At 48.6% G+C, this 19,892-nt stretch overlaps 2 protein-coding genes across 10 annotated transcripts; both read left to right on the top strand.

Moving 5' to 3' along the window:
* Positions 1–1,199: 1,199 nt before the first annotated feature.
* Positions 1,200–7,478, top strand: LILRA5 (leukocyte immunoglobulin like receptor A5). 4 transcript variants are annotated; one of them, XM_047835900.1, is made up of 7 exons: positions 1,200–1,332; positions 1,490–1,525; positions 1,708–1,992; positions 2,139–2,441; positions 3,052–3,102; positions 6,681–6,731; positions 6,878–7,203. In XM_047835900.1, the coding sequence occupies exons 1-7, from the start codon at positions 1,299–1,301 to the stop codon at positions 7,012–7,014; spliced, it is 897 nt and encodes a 298-aa protein (XP_047691856.1). In that variant the 5' UTR covers positions 1,200–1,298; the 3' UTR covers positions 7,015–7,203. The 4 variants fall into 4 exon arrangements, with proteins under 4 accessions (XP_047691856.1, XP_047691857.1, XP_047691854.1 ...); XM_047835898.1 differs by having other exon boundaries at positions 1,203–1,332; positions 6,970–7,478; XM_047835901.1 differs by lacking the exon at positions 3,052–3,102.
* Positions 7,479–9,697: 2,219 nt separating this feature from the next.
* LOC125153034 (leukocyte immunoglobulin-like receptor subfamily A member 6) lies at positions 9,698–18,064 on the top strand. 6 transcript variants are annotated; one of them, XM_047835890.1, is made up of 8 exons: positions 9,698–10,153; positions 10,359–10,394; positions 10,678–10,845; positions 10,991–11,290; positions 11,524–11,805; positions 12,099–12,398; positions 17,560–17,607; positions 17,749–18,064. In XM_047835890.1, exons 1-8 carry the CDS (start codon positions 10,105–10,107, stop codon positions 17,883–17,885), a joined length of 1,320 nt encoding a protein of 439 aa, XP_047691846.1. In that variant the 5' UTR covers positions 9,698–10,104; the 3' UTR covers positions 17,886–18,064. The 6 variants fall into 6 exon arrangements, with proteins under 6 accessions (XP_047691846.1, XP_047691844.1, XP_047691842.1 ...); XM_047835886.1 differs by having other exon boundaries at positions 9,705–10,153; positions 10,561–10,845; XM_047835887.1 differs by having other exon boundaries at positions 9,705–10,153; positions 10,561–10,845; positions 17,563–17,607.
* The last annotated feature ends 1,828 nt before the right edge of the window (positions 18,065–19,892 follow it).

Here is a 19,892-nt window from a genome sequence, read left to right on the forward strand (position 1 = left end):
GGGTTGCAGGGAGCCCCTTCTTCCTGCGTGCTCGCCTGGCCTTTGCTCGCTGTGAGCACATAGAGAGAGATGGAGAGAGCGCTCTCTGGGCCTCTTCTTTTTTCTTTTTTAATGTTTATTTTTAAGAGAGAGAGCAAGGGAGGGGTAGAGACAGAGGGAGACACAGAAGCAGGCTCCAGGCTCCGAGCTGTCAGCCCAGAGCCCGGCGCGGGTCTCGAACCCATGAACCGTGAGATCATGACCTGAGCCGAAGTCGGACGCTTAACCCACCGAGCCACCCGGATGCCCCACCTTTGAGCTTTTAAATCAGTTACACTGCCGGTTAAAACGATCCCACAAAACTCACTCTGGGCCCAGCAAATTTTACTGTGAGCGCCTCCGAACAATTATGGATGACAAACACCATTGGTATAGACATTTTTATAGCAAATGCATTTCCGTACATTTCGTAACAAGAATATCACCCTTTGCTCTCCCACGTATGCTTAGATGTAAAATAACGTAAAAAAATGGGGGGAAATATCTAATTACATTACTGCTCCGCTCACATGCATAATGGGGAGGAGACAAATATTTCAATAAAGAATTCTCCCCGACAAATTGGGGACTTAATCTAAGCATTGTCCCCTAAATCTTATAGGCAGGCCCCCAGAATGGGGAGGAGGGCTCTGCCCCAGAGGCAAGGGGCACTGAGGAAGCAGGAGGGACTCACAGGCGTGTTTCCATGCTTGGGGCATGGACGCTGTCACAGGGAAATAGAGAAGTCCATGAATGCTGACAAACAAAGAAAACCCAAATCTGGGGCCAAGAGTGAAATCTTACTTCCTTCTCTATTTCGCTATATTTCTCCTCTGTGTGCATCACCACGTGACCTTGACCTGAGCCATGCAGAAATGTCACAGCTGTGTTTGCACTGACATGAGGCTGCAGAGGAGCCAGAACCCACACCCCCTGCAGCATCTCTGGGGCCTGGGGACCCCGTGGGAGGTGAGGACCCCCGGGGATGTGCTGAGAATGAAGGAGAAGTCGTAGGGGAGGCTCTGGGAGGGAAGGACGTGCCCTGGTCTCCTCACCTGGATGGGACATCTCAGGAAGCCTTGGGTCCACTTGCTGCACCATCATGGACACCAGAGTTGGGCCCCTGGAAACAGTCTGTTCCCCTTCCTGTGGGGCTGCTGACGTGACAACCCCATCACCAGGCAGACCAGCCCCCAAGTGGCCACACCCTGTGCTTCTGTCTGTCCTCCAAGCACCAAGGTCCCTCCCTCTGCACAGCCGGGGCCAGAGGCAGAGACGCCATGACCCCCACCCTCACGGCCCTGCTCCTCCTCGGTGAGATCTCAGGAGGGGAGGGGATGCCCTAGTCTGGGAGGGACCCGCATCACAGCCAGGCCCTGGGGTTTCAGAGACCCCAGGCACAGGAGGCTTATGGGGAGGAGGGGTTCTGCTCAGGATTTGGGGCAACCCTCTCACAGGAACTCTTTTCCAGGGCTGAGTGTGGGACCCAGGACCCGAGCTCAGGCAGGTGAGTGTGTCCCCACGTGTTCCATCCCACCTCCTCACTGGGGACAGGGGTCACCCACCAGGCAGCTGGGAATGGAGGACAGCAGTTCTGGGCAGATGGAGAGGGGACGTCTGGGGGTTTGGGGCTGAGCTAAGAACTGAGGGTGGGGAAGGTCTTGTGATACAGCCTCTGTTTCCTTACAGGGACCCTCCCCACACCCTCCATCTGGGCTGAGCCAGGCTCTGTGGTCCCCTGGGGTAGCGCTGTGAACATCTGGTGTCAGGGGACCCTGGAGGCCGTGGAGTTCTATCTGGATAAAGATGGACACTCAGTGCCCTGGGACAGACAACCCACAGTGGAGCCCAGGGACAAGGCCAAGTTCTCCATCATATACATGACAGAGCAGTATGCAGGCCAATATCACTGTTCCTATCAGAGCCCCGCTGGCTTGTCAGAGCGCAGTGACCCCCTAGAGCTGGTGGTGACAGGTGCGAGCCCCCTCAGGGTCCCCGCCCCAGGCTCTGCCCTCAGGGAGGGGGTCTGCTCCCAGAGCATCTCCCTCTCACAGTCCAGCCCTGGGGATACCGTGGGGGGATCTGTGTCCTATTTAACGTGTCCCTTCCTCCTCTCCTAGGATTCCATGGCAAACCCCGTCTCTCAGCCCTGCCCAGCCCCATGGTGACCTCAGGAGGGAAGGTGACCCTCCAGTGCACCTCATGGATGGGATTCCATAGGTTCGTCCTGATGAAGGAAGGAGAACCCAGACCCACCTGGACCCTGGACTCCCAGCGACCCACCAGTGGGCAGTTCCAGGCCCTGTTTCCTGTGGGCCCCATAACTCCCAACGTCAGGTGGACCTTCAGATGCTATGGCTATTTCAGAAACACCCCCCACATGTGGTCACTCTCCAGTGATCCCCTGGAGCTCCTGGTCTCAGGTGAGGGAGTCCGGCCCTATGTCCTCTGTGTCCTGATGATCTATTCAGGGCTCTGTCCTCAAGAGTTACCTGGGCTGGGATGGGAGCCGGTGGGGGGGAGGGGCGCTCCAAAGAGGGTCACTCAAAGGGCGATCTGCCCCTCAGTAGGTCAACAGAAACCCTCTCACACCTGCCCACCCTTTGTCCTTCTCCTGGGTCTAAAGATGCCAGGTGAGCAGCGGGAGGGTCATGGGGAGGCCACAGGGCAGGTGTAGAAGAAGTCTGAGTGAGATGGGGACTCCTGGATTAGCCCCAATCCCACCCCCCCCCCCCCCGCCCACAGGATCCAACTCAAGATTGTTGTGCTACTGGGCTGTTTGTGCTCCTTCTGAGCACAGATCACCCAAGATCAGTTCTGAGAGCCCCTCAGAGGATCTAACACCCTCTCAGATACTCAGAAACAATCCTGTGTCTCAGGGGAACTGAGATTCCAGTAGAGATGCCTGGGTGACTACATATGTCCAGGGGCTCTGAGGCTGGGTCATGGGGCACATGAGGGAGAAGACTGAGCAGAGACGGGGTCTCTAAGGGAAGCCTCAGTCCCCTACTCAACTACTGCCTCTTTCCTCAGGAACCTCTGGAGGCCCCAGCCCCCCACCCACAGATCCCAGCTCAACAGCTGGTGAGTCACAGTGGCATCTAAGGGCTTTCCTTCCTGTGTTTCAGAGATGCCAGAGCGACCACCAGGTCCAGGGTCTCTGAGGCGGGGGGGAGGAGGGCTGGGGTGGTCATGGCAGAGGGAGAGGGTGAGGGCCCAGCTAGGGGAGCAGCACCACCTCACCTCCCTGTCCTTTGATTATGAGGTATGGGGTGGAGGGGGTCTCAGTGCTCCCTGAGATGGTGATTCGCGGCAGGACCCTGGTCCTAGGTGAGGAGTCCCTCCCTGTTGCTGTCCTCTCTGGGCAGAAAAGGCCAGCTCAGGATGCTGTCTACAGGAAATTCTGAGACAGGATGCAATAAGACTATCACAAGGGGCAGTTCCACAGAGGAGGGTCCACCCAGGAGAGCTGGGATAGGCGGGACCTCTCACCAGGGGAATCGCCACCCCTGCAGTCTCAGACAGGGCTGAGGAGAGAGAGGCATGGACTTAGATCCCTCGACCCTGAGAGGAAATTAGGTCAGACTGAGGTTGCAAGGCAGAGGTCCCACCCACTTACCTCCTGGTGTCTCTGGCTCAGAAGCAGGGTGTTGGCTGCTAGCCAGGGGCAGGGGCAGGGTAGCTGCTCAACTGGAAGGCAGGTAGGACAGACGAGGATGCCCTGTGGGGCTGAGTCTTCGTGGGCTCAGCTCTCCCGAGAGGTGGAGCTTCTAAGATAGGTGCTCCCTGTCTGAAGAGGGGGGGCTGCCAGCAGTGATCCCATTTCTGGCCTCCCACTGTCCTGCCTCTCCCCAGAACTCAGACGTGGGAAGGTTCAGAAAGGTGTGGGAGATGCAGGTCCATGTGATTTTGTGCATCTGGCCTGGGTCTCAGCAGGGCAAGAGGAAGTCCCAGTACAATGGAGAACAGAAATCCCCATCGATTTAGCATCTCAGTTCCTCCTCATCTCACACAAAAACGTGGGATTTTCTCCTAAAAGCCACCCAGCCCTTGTCACCACAATCCTTAGGCCTCCAGCCAGGTGTGGAGAATGTGTGGGATACAGGATGGAGAGGGGGTGGGATGGCAGCGCTTGGTGTGCAGGCCTGACTTGGAGCACAGTGAGGATGCTGGGCTGGTGGAGGTGGGGATCTGGGACGGTCATAGAGGGCAGACCACCCACACCTGAGCCCTCTCATATCATGACTGGAGCTGCCCAGGCCAAGGTGGAAATTGCTGTGGGTGCAGGTGGAGCCCCCACGAGACAATCCCCTAAAGAGAAGTATCCCCACCTGTGGGCACCACTCTGCTGCCCTTATGAAGTTTTCTTTTATACAAATGCTTAGAAATGAGGTTTATAAATGATGCAGACACATTCTAATGTTTTATTCATTATTTTGTCTACATTCAAAGCTTAAAAGTAGTTCAACTACTTTATTCATTTATAAGTATGATTTTTTTCTTTATACTTTCTAGATAATAGTTAAGTATATACAAAACGATACTGGTTTGGTTAAATTAGTTTTATATTCTGTGATTCTATTAACTCAGTACAGATTCTCCACTTTTCAGTTGCTTTACAATTGATCTGCTTTGATTTACTGATAATAATTTTATCAAACTTAAAAAAAAGAAACTTACCTCTTCATTTCCAGATTGTGCACCAAGTTTACTTACAGCAAATACCTTATAATAATGATGACAATGTAAGACGTTAATACAAAACTCAGTGTTGCTTTAAGAAAAGATCTTCATTGATAGCCCTAATTATTTTAAGGCAAACATAAAAAAACTATATATTTATACATATAGTGATACTAACCTGTCCATTTCAGTCTATTTTTCTGTTACATTCAGGTTTCATTAGAAAAAAAAATCTTTTCTTTTTTCCTCATGTTTATTTATTTTTGAGAAAGAGAAACACAGAGCACAAGTGGGGGAGGGGCAGAGAGAGGGAGACGCAGAATCCAAAGCAGGCTCCAGGCTCCCAGCTGTCAGCACAGAGCCTGACCCAGAGCTCAAACCTGTGAACCATGAGATCATGACCTGAGCCAAGGTGGGAAGCTTAGCCAACTGAGCCACCCAGGTGCTTCAGAAAAAAATTCTTTACTCAGTATAAATTAAGAATTATTTCTGGGCTTGTACAACTCCAGGCTTATTCTTTTAAATTTATAGCCCCAGTGAGATACATTTGAAAGACTTCTTGGTACCAAAGATTTGCATACTAGCTCACTGAATGATGTGTATTCTTCATTCATACTCTGTGAATTCTATAAGCTTATGTAGAATTTTCACATGGAGATTTATAATTAGACTGATCTATAATTTTTTTATCTTGTTGCATTTTTTTTGTTTTTTTTATCTTGTTGCATATTATGTGAAATGGATTGAAATAGGTTTGCAGGATTACCTAATTTTGTGCTCACCAGTTTTATAACAAAACTGATTTTCTCTGCTCTTTATGGCTTTGAGACCAGAAGTGTGACATCCTTGGTTCTGGACATTTATATGGAGAGGAGACAGATGGTCTTTGAAGATAAAAATCAAATGACTAGTGTCCTACCTTGAAATCTTACATTCATTTTCAGAGTTAGGATTGACAAACAGAGTTAGAGACAGTGAGGAGGAGGAGAAGGAAGAAGAAGAGGAGGAGGACAGTGGTGATGATGATGGTGGTAATATTGATGATGGTGGTGGTGATGATGATAATGGGGATGATGATGATAACGGTGGTGATGAAGATGCCACCGATAATGATGGTGGTGGTGATGGTGGTGATGATGATGATGGTGATGGTGGTGATGATGATGATGATGATGATGCACCATCCCTCATCTATCCTGCCACACCTGGCCCATCTTCCATGCACCAGCCCCCCCCCCCCCGACCCTGACTCCCTATTCTCCTCTGGGATCCTCCTACAACAACAAACATGGCTTCATTTACTTCTGAAGAGCGTGCTTAGATCTTTCTGGGGACCTGCTATTTACACACATCTTCTCTGGGTCTTCACATTGCTCCTCTCAGCCTCTTTCTCCTATTCAGGAATCAACTTAAATGTCCTCTCCAAGTGCAACCCTCACCCTGACATTGTTCAGACATGTCTCCTTCCTACCTAGGGCATTTCAAGTAATTAACACAACCTATGTTGTATGCATTGAATTCTCTCTCTCTCTCTCTCTATATATATATATATATATATACACATTATATTTGTGACCAACCCCTGTTTCGTGGACACTAGGTCCTGAATTGTTGAAAATACAAGTTATCCTATCCACAAGAGGTAGCTTAGGTGCTCAGAATAAACACAGAGAATACAAGAGCCCAAGTACTTCTGTATTGAGAGATGATTTATCTCAATAAATTCTGAGCTAGGGGGACACAGGAAGACTCTGCTCCAAACCAACTCAGAAGCAAAGTCTAAATTCAAAAAAGACAGGGAGACTGAAATAATCCATTTAGAACAGAGAGGATCCTTCTATAACAGAGAAAGTATCAATTAATGACTCCATAAGAAGTTATAGCATGAGAACAAGGGGAGGTACGAGAACACGCAGCCTGGGGGACAAGTTTAAGTCTCATCAGAAATTCATCTTTCTCCACTTTTTTTTGGCTCTCAGGAGCAGTTGACACCATCAGCCCATCACAAAACAAGTCAGACCACAACACTGGTGAGTAGGAGAAAGTCTCAGTTATGGAAGTGGCATGGAGCATGAAGTCCTGTCAAGGGGAGGTGGGCACCCTGGGTGGACATACAGGATCTGGGCTGATTTGGGTCTCCCCTGACCTCAGTGACCACTTTGTACTCAATTCCTAGTGTCCCACCCCAAAGATTACACAGTAGAGAATCTCATCCGCATGGTCATGGCTGGCTTGATCCTGGTTGTCCTCGGGATTCTGCTATTTCAGGATCACTGCAGTCAGAGAGGAATCCAAGATGCATCCAGGAGGTAAACTCGAGAGAGAACAACGCAACGATCAGAATGACAGAGTCTGGGAAGCACATCTTATGTGCCCAGGAATTTCTGGAAGAGTATGTGAGCCATGTGCTGTGGGAACTGTCAACATTCCCTGTTGCCCAGACCAGTCCTCATCCTCTGTGACATCATCTCCAACCTCCAAAGACTTATTCCACATACCACACGACATAGTGGTCAAGTATATATCTTTTGTCATTATTTATTTGACACCCATAACATTCCCAGGACTAGTAATGATCAGAGAACAGGATCCATGTGAATTTAGCACATACTTTAGTATTCATGCTTGGAGCATTGTGTGAAATCTAGTTAACTTTTGTATAGATTCCTGGGAGGATGGATGGATTCAGGATCGATTATAAATGGAAAGACAGACAGAAAAGTTTACCTCTACACAAACATACACAGCAATCTGCAATAAATTAACTCAGCATCCTCCCTGTCTGCCTTCACCTTTAATTTATGTAAATTTGGTCCCTTGCTCAGTCCTGGTACAAAGAGTTCCTCTTTTGTACTCCACTCACAGAGACTACAAAAAAGTAGTGAACTAACATGAGCTAATCAAAGACAAAGCAAACTGTAGAGGCAGGGTCGCCTACATGATTTGTGGGGCAGCATAGAAAATGAACAGGCAGACAGGGAGACAAACTATAAGAGACTTTTAAATACAGAGAACAATCTAAGGGTCACTGGAGGGGAGGTGAGGGTGGGAGGGGAGATGGGCTAGATGGGTGATGGGCACTAAAGAGGGTACTTGTTGGGATGAACACTGGGTGTTATATGTAAGAGATGAATCACTGGGTTCTACTCCTGAAACCAATACTACACTCTATGTTAACTAACTTGAATTTAAATAAGTAAACTTTAGAAAAGAAAGATGCATTTTCCAAAGAAAGAAAGAAAATGAACAGGCAGTACCCCACGTTCAAATACCAGTGTGGTGAGTGTAGAGCATGAGCCTAGTTTGGAGCCCTGTCTGATCATTCAGATCACCACCCATGCATCCAGATCCACACAGAGCAGAGGCCATCTGGTTATTGCACACGACAGTACAGATCAGCATTTTTTGATGTGTCCCAGGTGCCAGGGTCTGCACTGGGTGCTGCACACACCCCACTGCTGAGTCTTTACCAGAGAACTCTTAGGTAGGGGTCATCTCCTCCCTTATAAAGATGACCTCAGACTCATGAAATTATTTGTCAAAATACACTGGATTAGGGCAACTGTCTACAAATAGGTCTGTTTCCAATTATCTGCCCATCCCACCTCACTGATGCCACCTTGGTAGAAAGCACAACATTGTCCTGGAACAGAAATTTGTAAAGAGAGTAGATCTCATAGTAAATGCTCTTACCACAACGCAAATCAAAAGAGAAAACAGAATTACATACAGGTAATCAAGCAGACACTTAGGCAAGTATGTTCATAGAAGGACTCAAAAGGCAAAAGTGAAACAATCCAAATGTCCAACAACTGAGAATGAATAAACAAACAAAAATTAAAACCAAACCAACAAACCAGAACAAAAGTATTAATTGTCTCCAACTAGTGCTTTGTGCGAAGCAGGAGACAGAATCCACAGTCCAGAAGAGCTCATATCTGGGGGACAAGACTATGAGGAGGCAGGAATGACTCAGGTTTTGATGGAGACAAGATGCTTCTGTCACAGAAAGAGAAAGTCAGAGAGAGGAAGTGTGTGAGAGAGAAACAAACCCACAAACCCAAGCCCAGATCGGAGGGGTGGTTCCCCCTGCGAGTCGCTGAACCATATGATAACGTGCTTTCCATCCTCCTCATCTTGGGGTCACCCACACTATGACAACCCCATTGGGTCCTCCAGTCAACTGAGGCAGGTGTGGGACACCTCTCAATTTCTCACTCACTTCCACATCTCACATGATGACAATCCAGACAGTTTTGCCCTGGAGCCCTCTTCCATGACCCCATCCAGCACCACAGTGAAGTGTAGTCAAAGACTCCAGACGTCATGGTGGAGCCACCATATCAGCTTCCTCCTGGCCCCAACTCCAACCCTCACCTCAGATGAAGTGTTTTATTCTCATGGCTCCAAACCTACCTGTCACTGACCCTCCCGTGAATACACGACCTGCCCACCTTTCTCCACCTTCCTCCCGTGAGACCCATGTCTCTACACATGGCCCTCCATGTGCTGACACCAGGCTGAGCTAACCTCTCCAGCCCCAGCAGGGCCCGCTCCTCCCCACAAGCAAATTCACCTCAGTTCACCCCCTCCCTCCCCAGACCACACACACTGAGTTATAAATACACGTGTGTCTTCCCAGGATGTACTTGCTGAGCACATCTGAACACAGCAGACTCTTCCCAAACCTCCAAGGCCATGAAAACAACAAAGAACTCTCGCTGCCTCTCCCCACTCAATTGTGAATGTATTTGTTACAGAGATTATGTGAGTGGATCCCAAGAACCCACAACACCATGTAGAATTCAGATCAGCTCATCACGCAGTGGTCAGATTAAAGTCAGAGTGTTAACACTGCTGGCTATCAACACCATCCTCTTACAGAACATGAATCTCCAGGGCCTGGTGCCATGACTGGACATGGTAACTACTCACTAAATGTTAGTTGATTGACAGGGTGGTGGAAGGAAGGAAGAGAATTTGCATTTACGGAACTCAGGAAAGGGAAGTGTCTCACCCAGATCACACAGCCTCTGTAAGAGACACAGCCAAAACTGGAGCTGAAATTCGGCCGGCTCCCAGGTCTGGCCCACCCTCCCCGACCTTGGCTTCTGGGACCAGAGTCACTCTCTGGACTTGGGCTTGGCGGGGAACAGGCAGAGCGGCAGGGCCGCGTGGGGTCTGGTGAGACTCACATCTGGTCTGAAAGGTCGCAGGGCCTCTGCTGTCGGGCGTCCTTCAGGGAGAGCAGAGCAAGGCCCCGGAGGGGGTGTTCCCCTTCCTGTAAGGCCTCTCGTGAGGAACCCATGATGGGGACCACAGAGCCTGGGCCATGTCACACCCTATGCATGTGTCTGTCCTGTGGACTCTGAGGACTTTTAAGCTGTCTGCACCGCTGGGACCATGGGAGGCAACGTCAGGACCCAGACCCTCACCGCCCTTCTGTGTCTCGGTGAGCTTTCTGGACAAGAGGAGGGATGGGTGGCTCCCGCCCTGCCCCCAGGCCCTGGGCCCTGAGAGACCTCAGGACTTGGGAGGCATGTTGGGGGCAGGACTTCTGGGGGCCAGAGAGTGACCCCCGTGGTCATTGGACCTGACTGGGCCTGGAACAGCTACATGCGGGTGGGGGGACACTCTCACAGGGAACTCTCTTCCAGGGCTGTGTCGGGGTCCGTGGGACCAGGTACAGGCAAGTGAGTGCTCCCCAGACCTCCTGTTTCCACCCAACAACCCGCTGGGCAGCTGGGGGGCACAGAGGGTCTGGGCTGATGGTGACCAGTCCGGGAGGGGCCTTGGGGTGACAGGTGGGAAACAGGGGAGAAGGGCACCCTTGCAATTCCCCATCTGACTCCTTTCCAGGGTACCTTCCCAAACCCTCCATCAGGGCTGACCCCAGCCCCAATGTCACCAGGGGGACCCCTGTGACCATCTGGTGTCAGGCATCTCTGCAGGCTGATGTCTACTATCTGTATAAAGAGAGGGTCTCTGAACCCACGTCCATGGAGATCTCACAGGAGTCCAGCGACAAGGCCAGTCTCTCCCTTGGATTCATGAGTCCGCACAATGCAGGGCGATACCAGTGTCAATATCACAGCAGGAACGGCTGGTCACAGCGGAGTGACCTCCTGCCCCTGGTGGTGACAGGTAAGGCAGAAGCTGGCCCCTCCCCTGGGGCCCCTCCTCCAGGTGGAAGGGAACAGAGTGTGGCCTCAGGGGACTCTCGCTCACTGTCCACACTGGGGTACGTGGGACGATGGCCCCTTTAACACTGCCCCTCCTTCTCCCTCAGGAGTGTACAACCCACCCTCCCTCTCAGCCATCCCAGGCCCTGTGGTGGCCTCAGGAGGGAACGTGTCCCTCTCCTGTAGCTCACCACATCCATGGCAAACCTTCCGTCTGCTGAAGGAGGGGGGAGCTGACGCGCCCCGACACCTGGAATTGAAGTTCCCTCGTGAGAAGAGGCAGGCACTGTTCCCTGTGGGCCCTGTGAGCACCTCCCATGGGGGGACCTACAGGTGCTACGTTTCTCCAGCTTCCTACTCGTATGCGTGGTCACTCCCCAGTGACCCTCTGCACCTTCAGGTCACAGGTGAGGGGCCCCTGCCCTGCCCCACCTACTTCCTGGGCCCAAATGACTGACCTAAGCCGAGTGCCCAGTGGGGCCTTGGGGGTGATAGAAAGTGGGTGGGGCACTGGCCTCCTGAAGTCAGACGACACACGGAAGCTATGGTGGAGGGGGGGGTGCTCATGAGAGCCTCGCCTCAGGCCCTGGGGCCAACGTGGGGTGTGCATCCCCTGGTGCCTCTGTCCCCTCCCGTCCAGGCGCCTACAGGGAGCCCACCCTCTCAGCCCAGCCGGGCTCGCTGGTGCAGCCTGGAGACAACCTGACCCTCCAGTGTCACTCTGAGGCTGGATTTGACACATTCGCTCTGATGAAGGATGAGGGGCTCACACCTCCCGTGCGTTTAGATGGGCAGCCCAGCCCCAACTTCCCCCTCGGCCTTGTGAGCATCACCCACAGGGGCCGGTACAGATGCTACGGTGGACACAACCTCTCCTCCACGTGGTCGGCCCCCAGTGTCCCCTTGGACATCTTCATCACAGGTGAGAGACCCACTCCCCATATTTCTGTCTGCTCAGGGTGTCGGGGCCATGGTCACCGCTAGGGGTGATAGGGTCCAGGATAAGGAGCAGAGGCTGAGATGGAGTCTAGGAACAGGGACAGAGAAAGGGACAGTGAAGGCCAAGGAAACAAAGGACACCCATCAGAGAGACAAGAGGAACTGAGACGGGGCACACAGAGTCCCAGCAGAGAGGACAGTCATCACCCAGCTCAGGGTCAAGGGTGTGTGAAGGGGGAAGCAGATCTATACAGGTCATGAATTTTCCTCCCGCAGGCCTGTACAGGAAACCGTCCCTCTTGGCCCAGCCAGGGCCCTCAGTGTCCTGGGGAGAGAATGTGACCCTGCAGTGTCGCTCGGAAATCTGGCTCGACACCTTCTACCTGTCCAAGGAGGGGTTACCTGCTCCTCCCCAGCACATTCATCTGCAGGACACAACTGCACCTTATCAGGTCAACTTCAACATGAGTCCTGTGACCTCAGACCATGAGGGGACCTACAGGTGCTACGCCTCATCCAGCACCTCCCCCTACCTGTTGTCACACTCCAGTGACCCCCTGGAGCTGCTGGTCTCAGGTGAGGAACCCAGACTCTGTGTCCATTTTGGACCCAGACACTTGGGTCACTGCCCTGTTACGAGACAGCTTTGGGATGGGATGGGGACGAGTAATAACAGGGGGATCAGCCACCGGGTGATCCCTCCCCACAGGGGATGGAAAAGATGGGGAGCCCCATGCCGTCTCCATGTGTTACCGCCACAAGAGGGACGGGGCGGCACCAGGTGGTTGCAGGGAGGAGACTGACGAGTTTAAAGGACGAGCTTTGAGCAGAGCAGTGGTGCTGAGGGGGACATGAGGACCACAACCCACAGCCTCCTTCCTGTTCCAGACAGCATTAGGAATCTGCAGAGCATCACCCCCCATGGACAATCCTCATGTCTGCCGGGAACAGAATCTTCTTAGCCTAGAGGAAACACAGCCTCCCCAGTCCTAGGCTGAACTTTGCTTTTCCTCTGCACTTCGAATATTTACAGAGGGGCCGTTCCCACAGGACCTGGGGCCAGGGGAGGTGGGAAGTGAAGGGAGGGGCCTCATGTGTGCAGCAGCATTGAGCTCATTGGTGCCCACTGGGTGGTAGTCAGTGTGAGGGGAAATGCATGAGGGAGAATAAGCCCATTTGAGTGCAGAGAAAAGAGCAGACTCCGCCTCTGTCCTTGGTGCTGATATCTAGAAAATAAGAGGATCATGGCACCTATGGAAATAGGTCCACCATATGAAGGGCAGAGTAGGGGCGTATCTCATTTTCTGGTCAGGAGGATGGGGGTTCACTGGAAGTCATAACGCAGGTTGTGTCAGTTCAGCCACTCTTCACTGAGACATTGACAAAATCCTATTCAGATCTGAGAGTTTGTTCTCTCAGTTGTCAAAGGCAGAATCCCATCCCCAATTTAAAAGACTAAATCGGTTCTGAACTTTGGTGTCAGTAAATTCGGTGGAATTCCTCTCTCTTGGGACTTCAGTAACCACTGACATTTTTTGAAAGGAAGGAGGGAAAGGCTGGATTTCTCCCCAATTTCCGTGAGCACTCGATTGTCAGCTGGATCAGGCCATCCTCCAAAACATCTTTCATAAGATTTCATGTTTCCTATTCTCTCCTCCCATCTGAGTGGTACTTGTTGTTTCTTGATATTTCTGTCATCATTTGATCAAAGCCTATCTCATATCTGTAGATCTCTATATTTTTGTTCATGTGTCCATCTGCATTTTTATTTTGTCATTTATCTTTATTTTGCATTTCTTTTCAGTCTTCATACCTAGATGACAAACTGAATAATTAGAAGCAATGTGAGTTATGGTAATCCTCGCTCCTAGAAAAATGCCTGATGTGTGGTGTAGAATCCATCATTTATTTTCAAAAAGAACAAATTGATAGTCAAAGAATAAAACTGCTTTGGAAATAATACAGTCACAAATCAGGGATGATAAGGAGCTGGCTGATGTGAAGGAATGATAAGGTACCCAGACTTTCACTCCATCACACTCCTGATTCTCAGAGCAAAATGAAGCCTCAAATGTTTATTTTTTGCCTCCTAATTAGATGGAAGATGAGACGCTGGAGACGCTTCCCTCCAGGAGTTGAGATTGTCATTAGCTAGTTTCAGGGACTCCCTCGACATGAGAGAAGAGATTACTTATGCATTCCTATGTCTCCTCAACCACACTCTATTTTTGACTCTCATGAGTAGTTGATACCCTCAGCCCATCACAAAACAAGCCAGACTCCAAGAAGATGAGTGAGGAGAAATTCTTGATTATGGCACTGGGCGACAGGTTCAAATTCTGTCAATGAATGCAGGTGACACAGTGGACACGCAGGCATCCCAGCATGATTTCAGTCTGCCCTGATCACAACAATCACTTTGTCCACATTCGCTAGCCTCAAACAGCCAAGATTACACAGCAGAGAATCTCATCTGAATGGATGACCTTTCTGAGTTCCATCAGCTCAGAGCCAGCCTTTAGGAAAGCCTGAGACAGTGACAAATGTGTGGATCTGGAGGCCTCAAAAGAGGAGGGTCCAGCCCAGGAGAGGGTGGAAAGAACAGGGGCTTCCACACCAGGTGTCCCTGATTCTGCAGTTTCAGTGGAGATGAGAGTTAGGTGGGCTGGATGAGGCGTGGGTGAATGAGGATGATCATGAGTAGACAGAGGCCTCCTACTCACCTCCTGATGCCTCTATCTCAGAATCTGAACCATGGTGTCAGCCTCCATGAGACACTCCCCTAGAGAAGAGCCTTCCCTCCTGTGGGCACCATTCTGTTGCCCCCTGTGCAGACCTGGGGGCTTTTGTGCCACTCGGGGCACAACCGAGACCAAGTGGGGCCACACACAGCTCCCAGGAGTAATTTAGTCACCTGTTTGCTTTTTTAAAAACCTTTTTATTAATTTGTCTATTTTGGGTTTGTTTGGTTTTAAATGTTATTTACTATAATTTTTATTTTATATTTCTTTTTTTTTAATTTTTTTTCAACGTTTATTTATTATTTGGGACAGAGAGAGACAGAGCATGAACGGGGGAGGGGCAGAGAGAGAGGGAGACACAGAATCGGAAACAGGCTCCAGGCTCTGAGCCATCAGCTCAGAGCCCGACGCGGGGCTCGAACTCACGGACTGCGAGATCGTGACCTGGCTGAAGTCGGACGCTTAACCGACTGCGCCACCCAGGCGCCCCTATTTTATATTTCTAAGAAGTCAATTATTTTTCAATTGAACCCTTCTGACTTACTGATAATAATTACATCCATCACAAGAAAATTGAAATCTCGCCTCTTAATTTCCAGACTATACATATATTCTATTTGCATTAAATACCACATGATACCGATATCAACGTAAAATGTTAAGATGGACGTGAAGGTCTTTTTAAGGAAATACCTTCTTTTATCACTCAAATTATTTTCAGGCAAACACAGCAAAAATTTCTATTTTCTAAGCATAGAATTACTGACTTATCTATTTCAGTTTATTTTTCCATTACTTCAGGGGCTTATTAGGGAAAAAATCATTTTTAAACAACAAACAAGGAATTTTTCTCCAGACAACTGAACATCTCATGAACAATTATATTTTCTCCCTGAATTTGGCCATGGTGAGATACACTGAAGGCTCTTGACTTGTTCTATGACATCTATCATTCAAACACTCTGATGACATGTCATTCATTCTTTTTTTTTCAATTTAATGTTTATTTATTTTTGAGAGAGAAAGACAGAGTGCAAGTGGGAGAGGGGCATGGAGAGAGGGAGACACAGAATCTGAAGCAGGCTCCAGGCTCCAAGCTATCAGCACAGAGCCTGACATGGGGCTTGAACTCACAAACTGTGAGATCATGACCTGAGCTGAAGTCGGACACTTAACTGACTGAGTTGCCCAGGCACCTAATTCTTACTTTCTGAATTATATAAGCTTACTCAAAATTTTTACATGGAGATCATAAAAAGAAGTGACCTGAAATTGGTTTTTGTTTTTTGAAATCATTTTTTTTTTCATTTTTAGGTCAAAGCAGTTAAAATATAGTTGAAGGATTACCTAAATTTTTTGCTCACCCAGTTTGCTAACACCACTGATTTTCTCTTCCTTACGACTTTGAGATCAAGACTGTGATGTCTTGGTTCTGGACATTTATATGGAGAGAAGAGAGGTTATATTTTAAGATAAAAATCAAATAATTAGTCCTCTCTCCTTGAACCCTTACAGCAGTTTCTAGAGTTCTTCATGGCAGATAAAGAGAGAAACACAAGGAAAGAGTGAGATGAGTAGGAAGAAGTGAAAGAGGAGGAATTGAAGGAGGAGGAGAAGGATGGTAATAATTTTGATGATGATGAATATGACGGTGGTGATTATGACAGTGGTCACAGTCATGATGATGGTGGTGTTGATAGCAATGATGATGGTGATGATGTTGAATATGATGGTGGTTATTTTGATAGTGGTCATGATGATGATGACGGTGGTGATGGTGATGATGGTGGTGATGGTGATGATGATGATGATGATGATGATGATGATGGTGATGATGTGGAATATGCTGGTAATGGTGATGAATATGATGATAATGGTGGTGGTAATGATAATGAAGGTGATGATACCAATTATGATGATGATGAAGCTGGTGATGATGATGGTGATGATGAACATGGTGGTGGTAATGACCATGATTGTAGTTATGGTGATAATGATGCTGATGATAGCAGTGATGGTGATTATGGTGATGATGGTGATGATGGGATGGTGATGATAACGGTGATGATGGAACTTCCCTCATCTATCTTGTCACATCTGGTCCATTTCGTGTCACCAGGCCCCTACATGCCACCTCCCTGTTCTCTTCTAGACCTTCATACAACCACAGACATGGCTTCATTCCTTACTGAAGAGCATGCTTAGAACTTTTTTGGGGACTTGCTCTTCCCAAAGCCTGGGACTCACCTTCTCTGGTCCTCATGTGACTCCCTTCAGTCTTCTCCTATTAAGGATTAAGCTGAAATGTCACCTCCAAGTGAGGCCTTCTCTGTGACACTGTTCAGAACTACCTGCATACATAGACTCACAGAGAATCACAATCCAAGGCAGAAATACCATTTAATGTCCCACTAAGTTGGTAACACCATTTAGAAAATATTATGAATCTGCATATGTGTGTGTATGTGTCACACTGTAAGTATACCTACCTATATGAAGAATGATTTAATGAAAGAACATCTGGATGAGGAATTTGCAAGTGAAGACTGAAAGTCTGACCTGGAGGAAGGAAGCTGCTGGAGACAGAGTGAAAGGGAACCTGCCCCAGAGTTTCAACCTTCTGTGCACCTGAAATTCAGGTTCCCGTGAAAACCAACCCCTCATCCATGGATCCTGGGTGCTCAGTTGTTGAATAAATACAAGCTTTTACACCTACAACTTCCCTTGCATGGTCCTGTACCTAGAATGAACAGGAGAATACAGGGGTTCAAGTGTTTCTGCACAGCAAAGCTCTGCTCCAAAAAGTCAGAAGAAAGTTGCAATTCACAAAACACAGGGAGACAGAAATAATCCAATGAGAACAGAGGGTATGCTTAGGGACTACATAATAGTTATATCATGAGAAGTGGGGGAGATAGAAGAACCCACAGGCCAGGGGATAAGTTTGAGTTCATTCAGCATCTCATCTTCCCCCACTTTTTATTTGTTCCCAAAAGCAGCTGACACCATCCTCCCATCACAGAACAAGTCAGACCCCAACAGTGGTGAGTAGGCGAACCTGTCATGGGACTGGTGTGGAATGTGAAGTCTTGTCAAGAAGAGGCGGGTGCTCTGAGTGGACATCCAGCATCAGGACAATTTTTGTCTCCCTGACCTCAGTGTCCTCTTTTTTCCTCAATTCCTAGACTCCCACTCCAAAGATTACACGGTGGAGAATCTCATCCGCATGGGCATGGCTGGCTTGATTCTGGTGGTCCTTGGGATTCTACTATTTCGGGATCACTCCAGTCAGAGGAGAATCCAAGATGAGGCCAGGAGGTAAACACAAGAGACAACAATGCCAACAGTTAGTGTGCCCGGGAATTTCTGCAATAGTATGTGGGCCCTGTGCCATGTGAACTCCTCACTCGTCATTGTGAGGAGGAGGACTCATGGCTCATGTACAGGGAAAATGCCTGGACTGTTCTGCCATTAAACTGTGGACTCTCCTTCCCAACCATGGTTGGGTTGTCTTGACTGGCTCTTGTCTTTCCCCTTTCGCTGAAACCAGCTTATATCCCACATTGTAGGTATCACTCCACACCTCCATATACCATCACGCTCTGGCACAGTTTTAGATAACCCATGTCCCTCCACTTCTAATCACCATGTACCTTGAGGTCCATGAAGAGGTCTCCATCCCTTCAGTTCAGATAATGCAGGCTGTCTTATTTTATTTTATTTTTTGAGATTATCAAATGAATTATTTATTTTTAATATGGAATTTATTGTCAAATTGGCTTCCATACAACACCCAGTGCTCATCCCAACAGGTGCCCTCCTTAATGCCCATCACCCACCCTCCCCTCCCTCCCACCCCCCATCAACCCTCAGTTTATTCTCAGTTTTTAAGAGTCTCTTATGGTTTGCCTCCCTCTCTCTCTAACTTTTTTTTTTCCTTCCCTTCCCCCATGGTCTTCTGTTAAGTTTCTCAGGATCCACAAAAGAGAGAAAACATATGGTATCTGTATTTCTCTGTACGACTTATTTCACTTAGCATAACACTCTCCAGTTCCATCCACATTGCTACAAAAGGCCAGATTTCATTCTTTCTCATTGCCAAGTAGTATTCCATTGTATATATAAACCACAATTTCTTTATCCATTCATCAGCTGATGGACATTTAGGCTCTTTCCATAATTTGGCTATTGTTGAAAGTGCTGCTATAGGGGCGCCTGGGTGGCGCAGTCGGTTAAGCGTCCGTCCGACTTCAGCCAGGTCACGATCTCGCGCTCCGTGAGTTCGAGCCCCGCGTCAGGCTCTGGGCTGATGGCTCGGAGCCTGGAGCCTGTTTCCGATTCTGTGTCTCCCTCTCTCTCTGCCCCTCCCCCGTTCATGCTCTGTCTCTCTCTGTCCCAAAAATAAAAATAAACGTTGAAAAAAAAAAAATTTTTTTAAAAAAAAAGAAAGTGCTGCTATAAACATTGGGGTACAAGTGCCCCCATGCATCAGCACTCTTGTATCCCTTGGGTAAATTCCTAGCAGTGCTATTGCTGGGTCATAGGGTAGATCTATTTTTAATTTTTTGAGGAACCTCCACACTGTTTTCCAGAGTGGCTGCACCAGTTTGCATTCCCACCAACAGTGCAAAAGTGTTCCTGTTTCTCCACATTTTCCTGATTTGTTCATTTTAGCCACTCCAACCGGCGTGAGGTGATATCTCAGTGTGGTTTTGATTTGTATTTCCCTGATGAGGAGTGATGTTGAGCATCTTTTCATGTGCCTGTTGGCCATCTGGATGTCTTCTTTCGAGAAGTGTCTATTCATGTTTTAATGCAGGCTGTTTTAAAGAATCATAAATCAGCTAAAAAGATGCAGCCTGAATGAGATAAATCCACAAAATACCCAACAACTTCTATGCATCGCTTCACTTCCATCACCTGGTCTGCACTGCCTCTGAGAAACCCACTGTGCAAAATGCTAATTTGTGGCATTGACCAGTGTCTCTGGTGTATCTTCTCCCTTCATAAGCAATAACAAAGTGCCACTGTGAGGTCCCGATGGGGAGCCATGTGCAGAACTGATGTCACAAAACAGTACAAGGCAACATAGGATCCCTTTAATGCCACTCTGCTGGCCCCAAAGTGCACTGGTGTTTCCCAGTATTTGATGTGTAATGTAACAATTGTTTCTACTTCTGTTTATGGCACAGTTTCAGTGAAATCCCAAGACCGAAGCTCCAGCACATCCACATGAGATGCAAAGAGAAAAAGTATAATATCAATCATGGGAGAGGGACGTGAGCACACTACCTAATACATTACTTGTAGGATGTAAGTTACATGAAAT

Source organism: Prionailurus viverrinus, chromosome E2 (genome assembly GCF_022837055.1).
Source record: "Prionailurus viverrinus isolate Anna chromosome E2, UM_Priviv_1.0, whole genome shotgun sequence".
Lineage (NCBI taxonomy): Eukaryota > Metazoa > Chordata > Mammalia > Carnivora > Felidae > Prionailurus > Prionailurus viverrinus.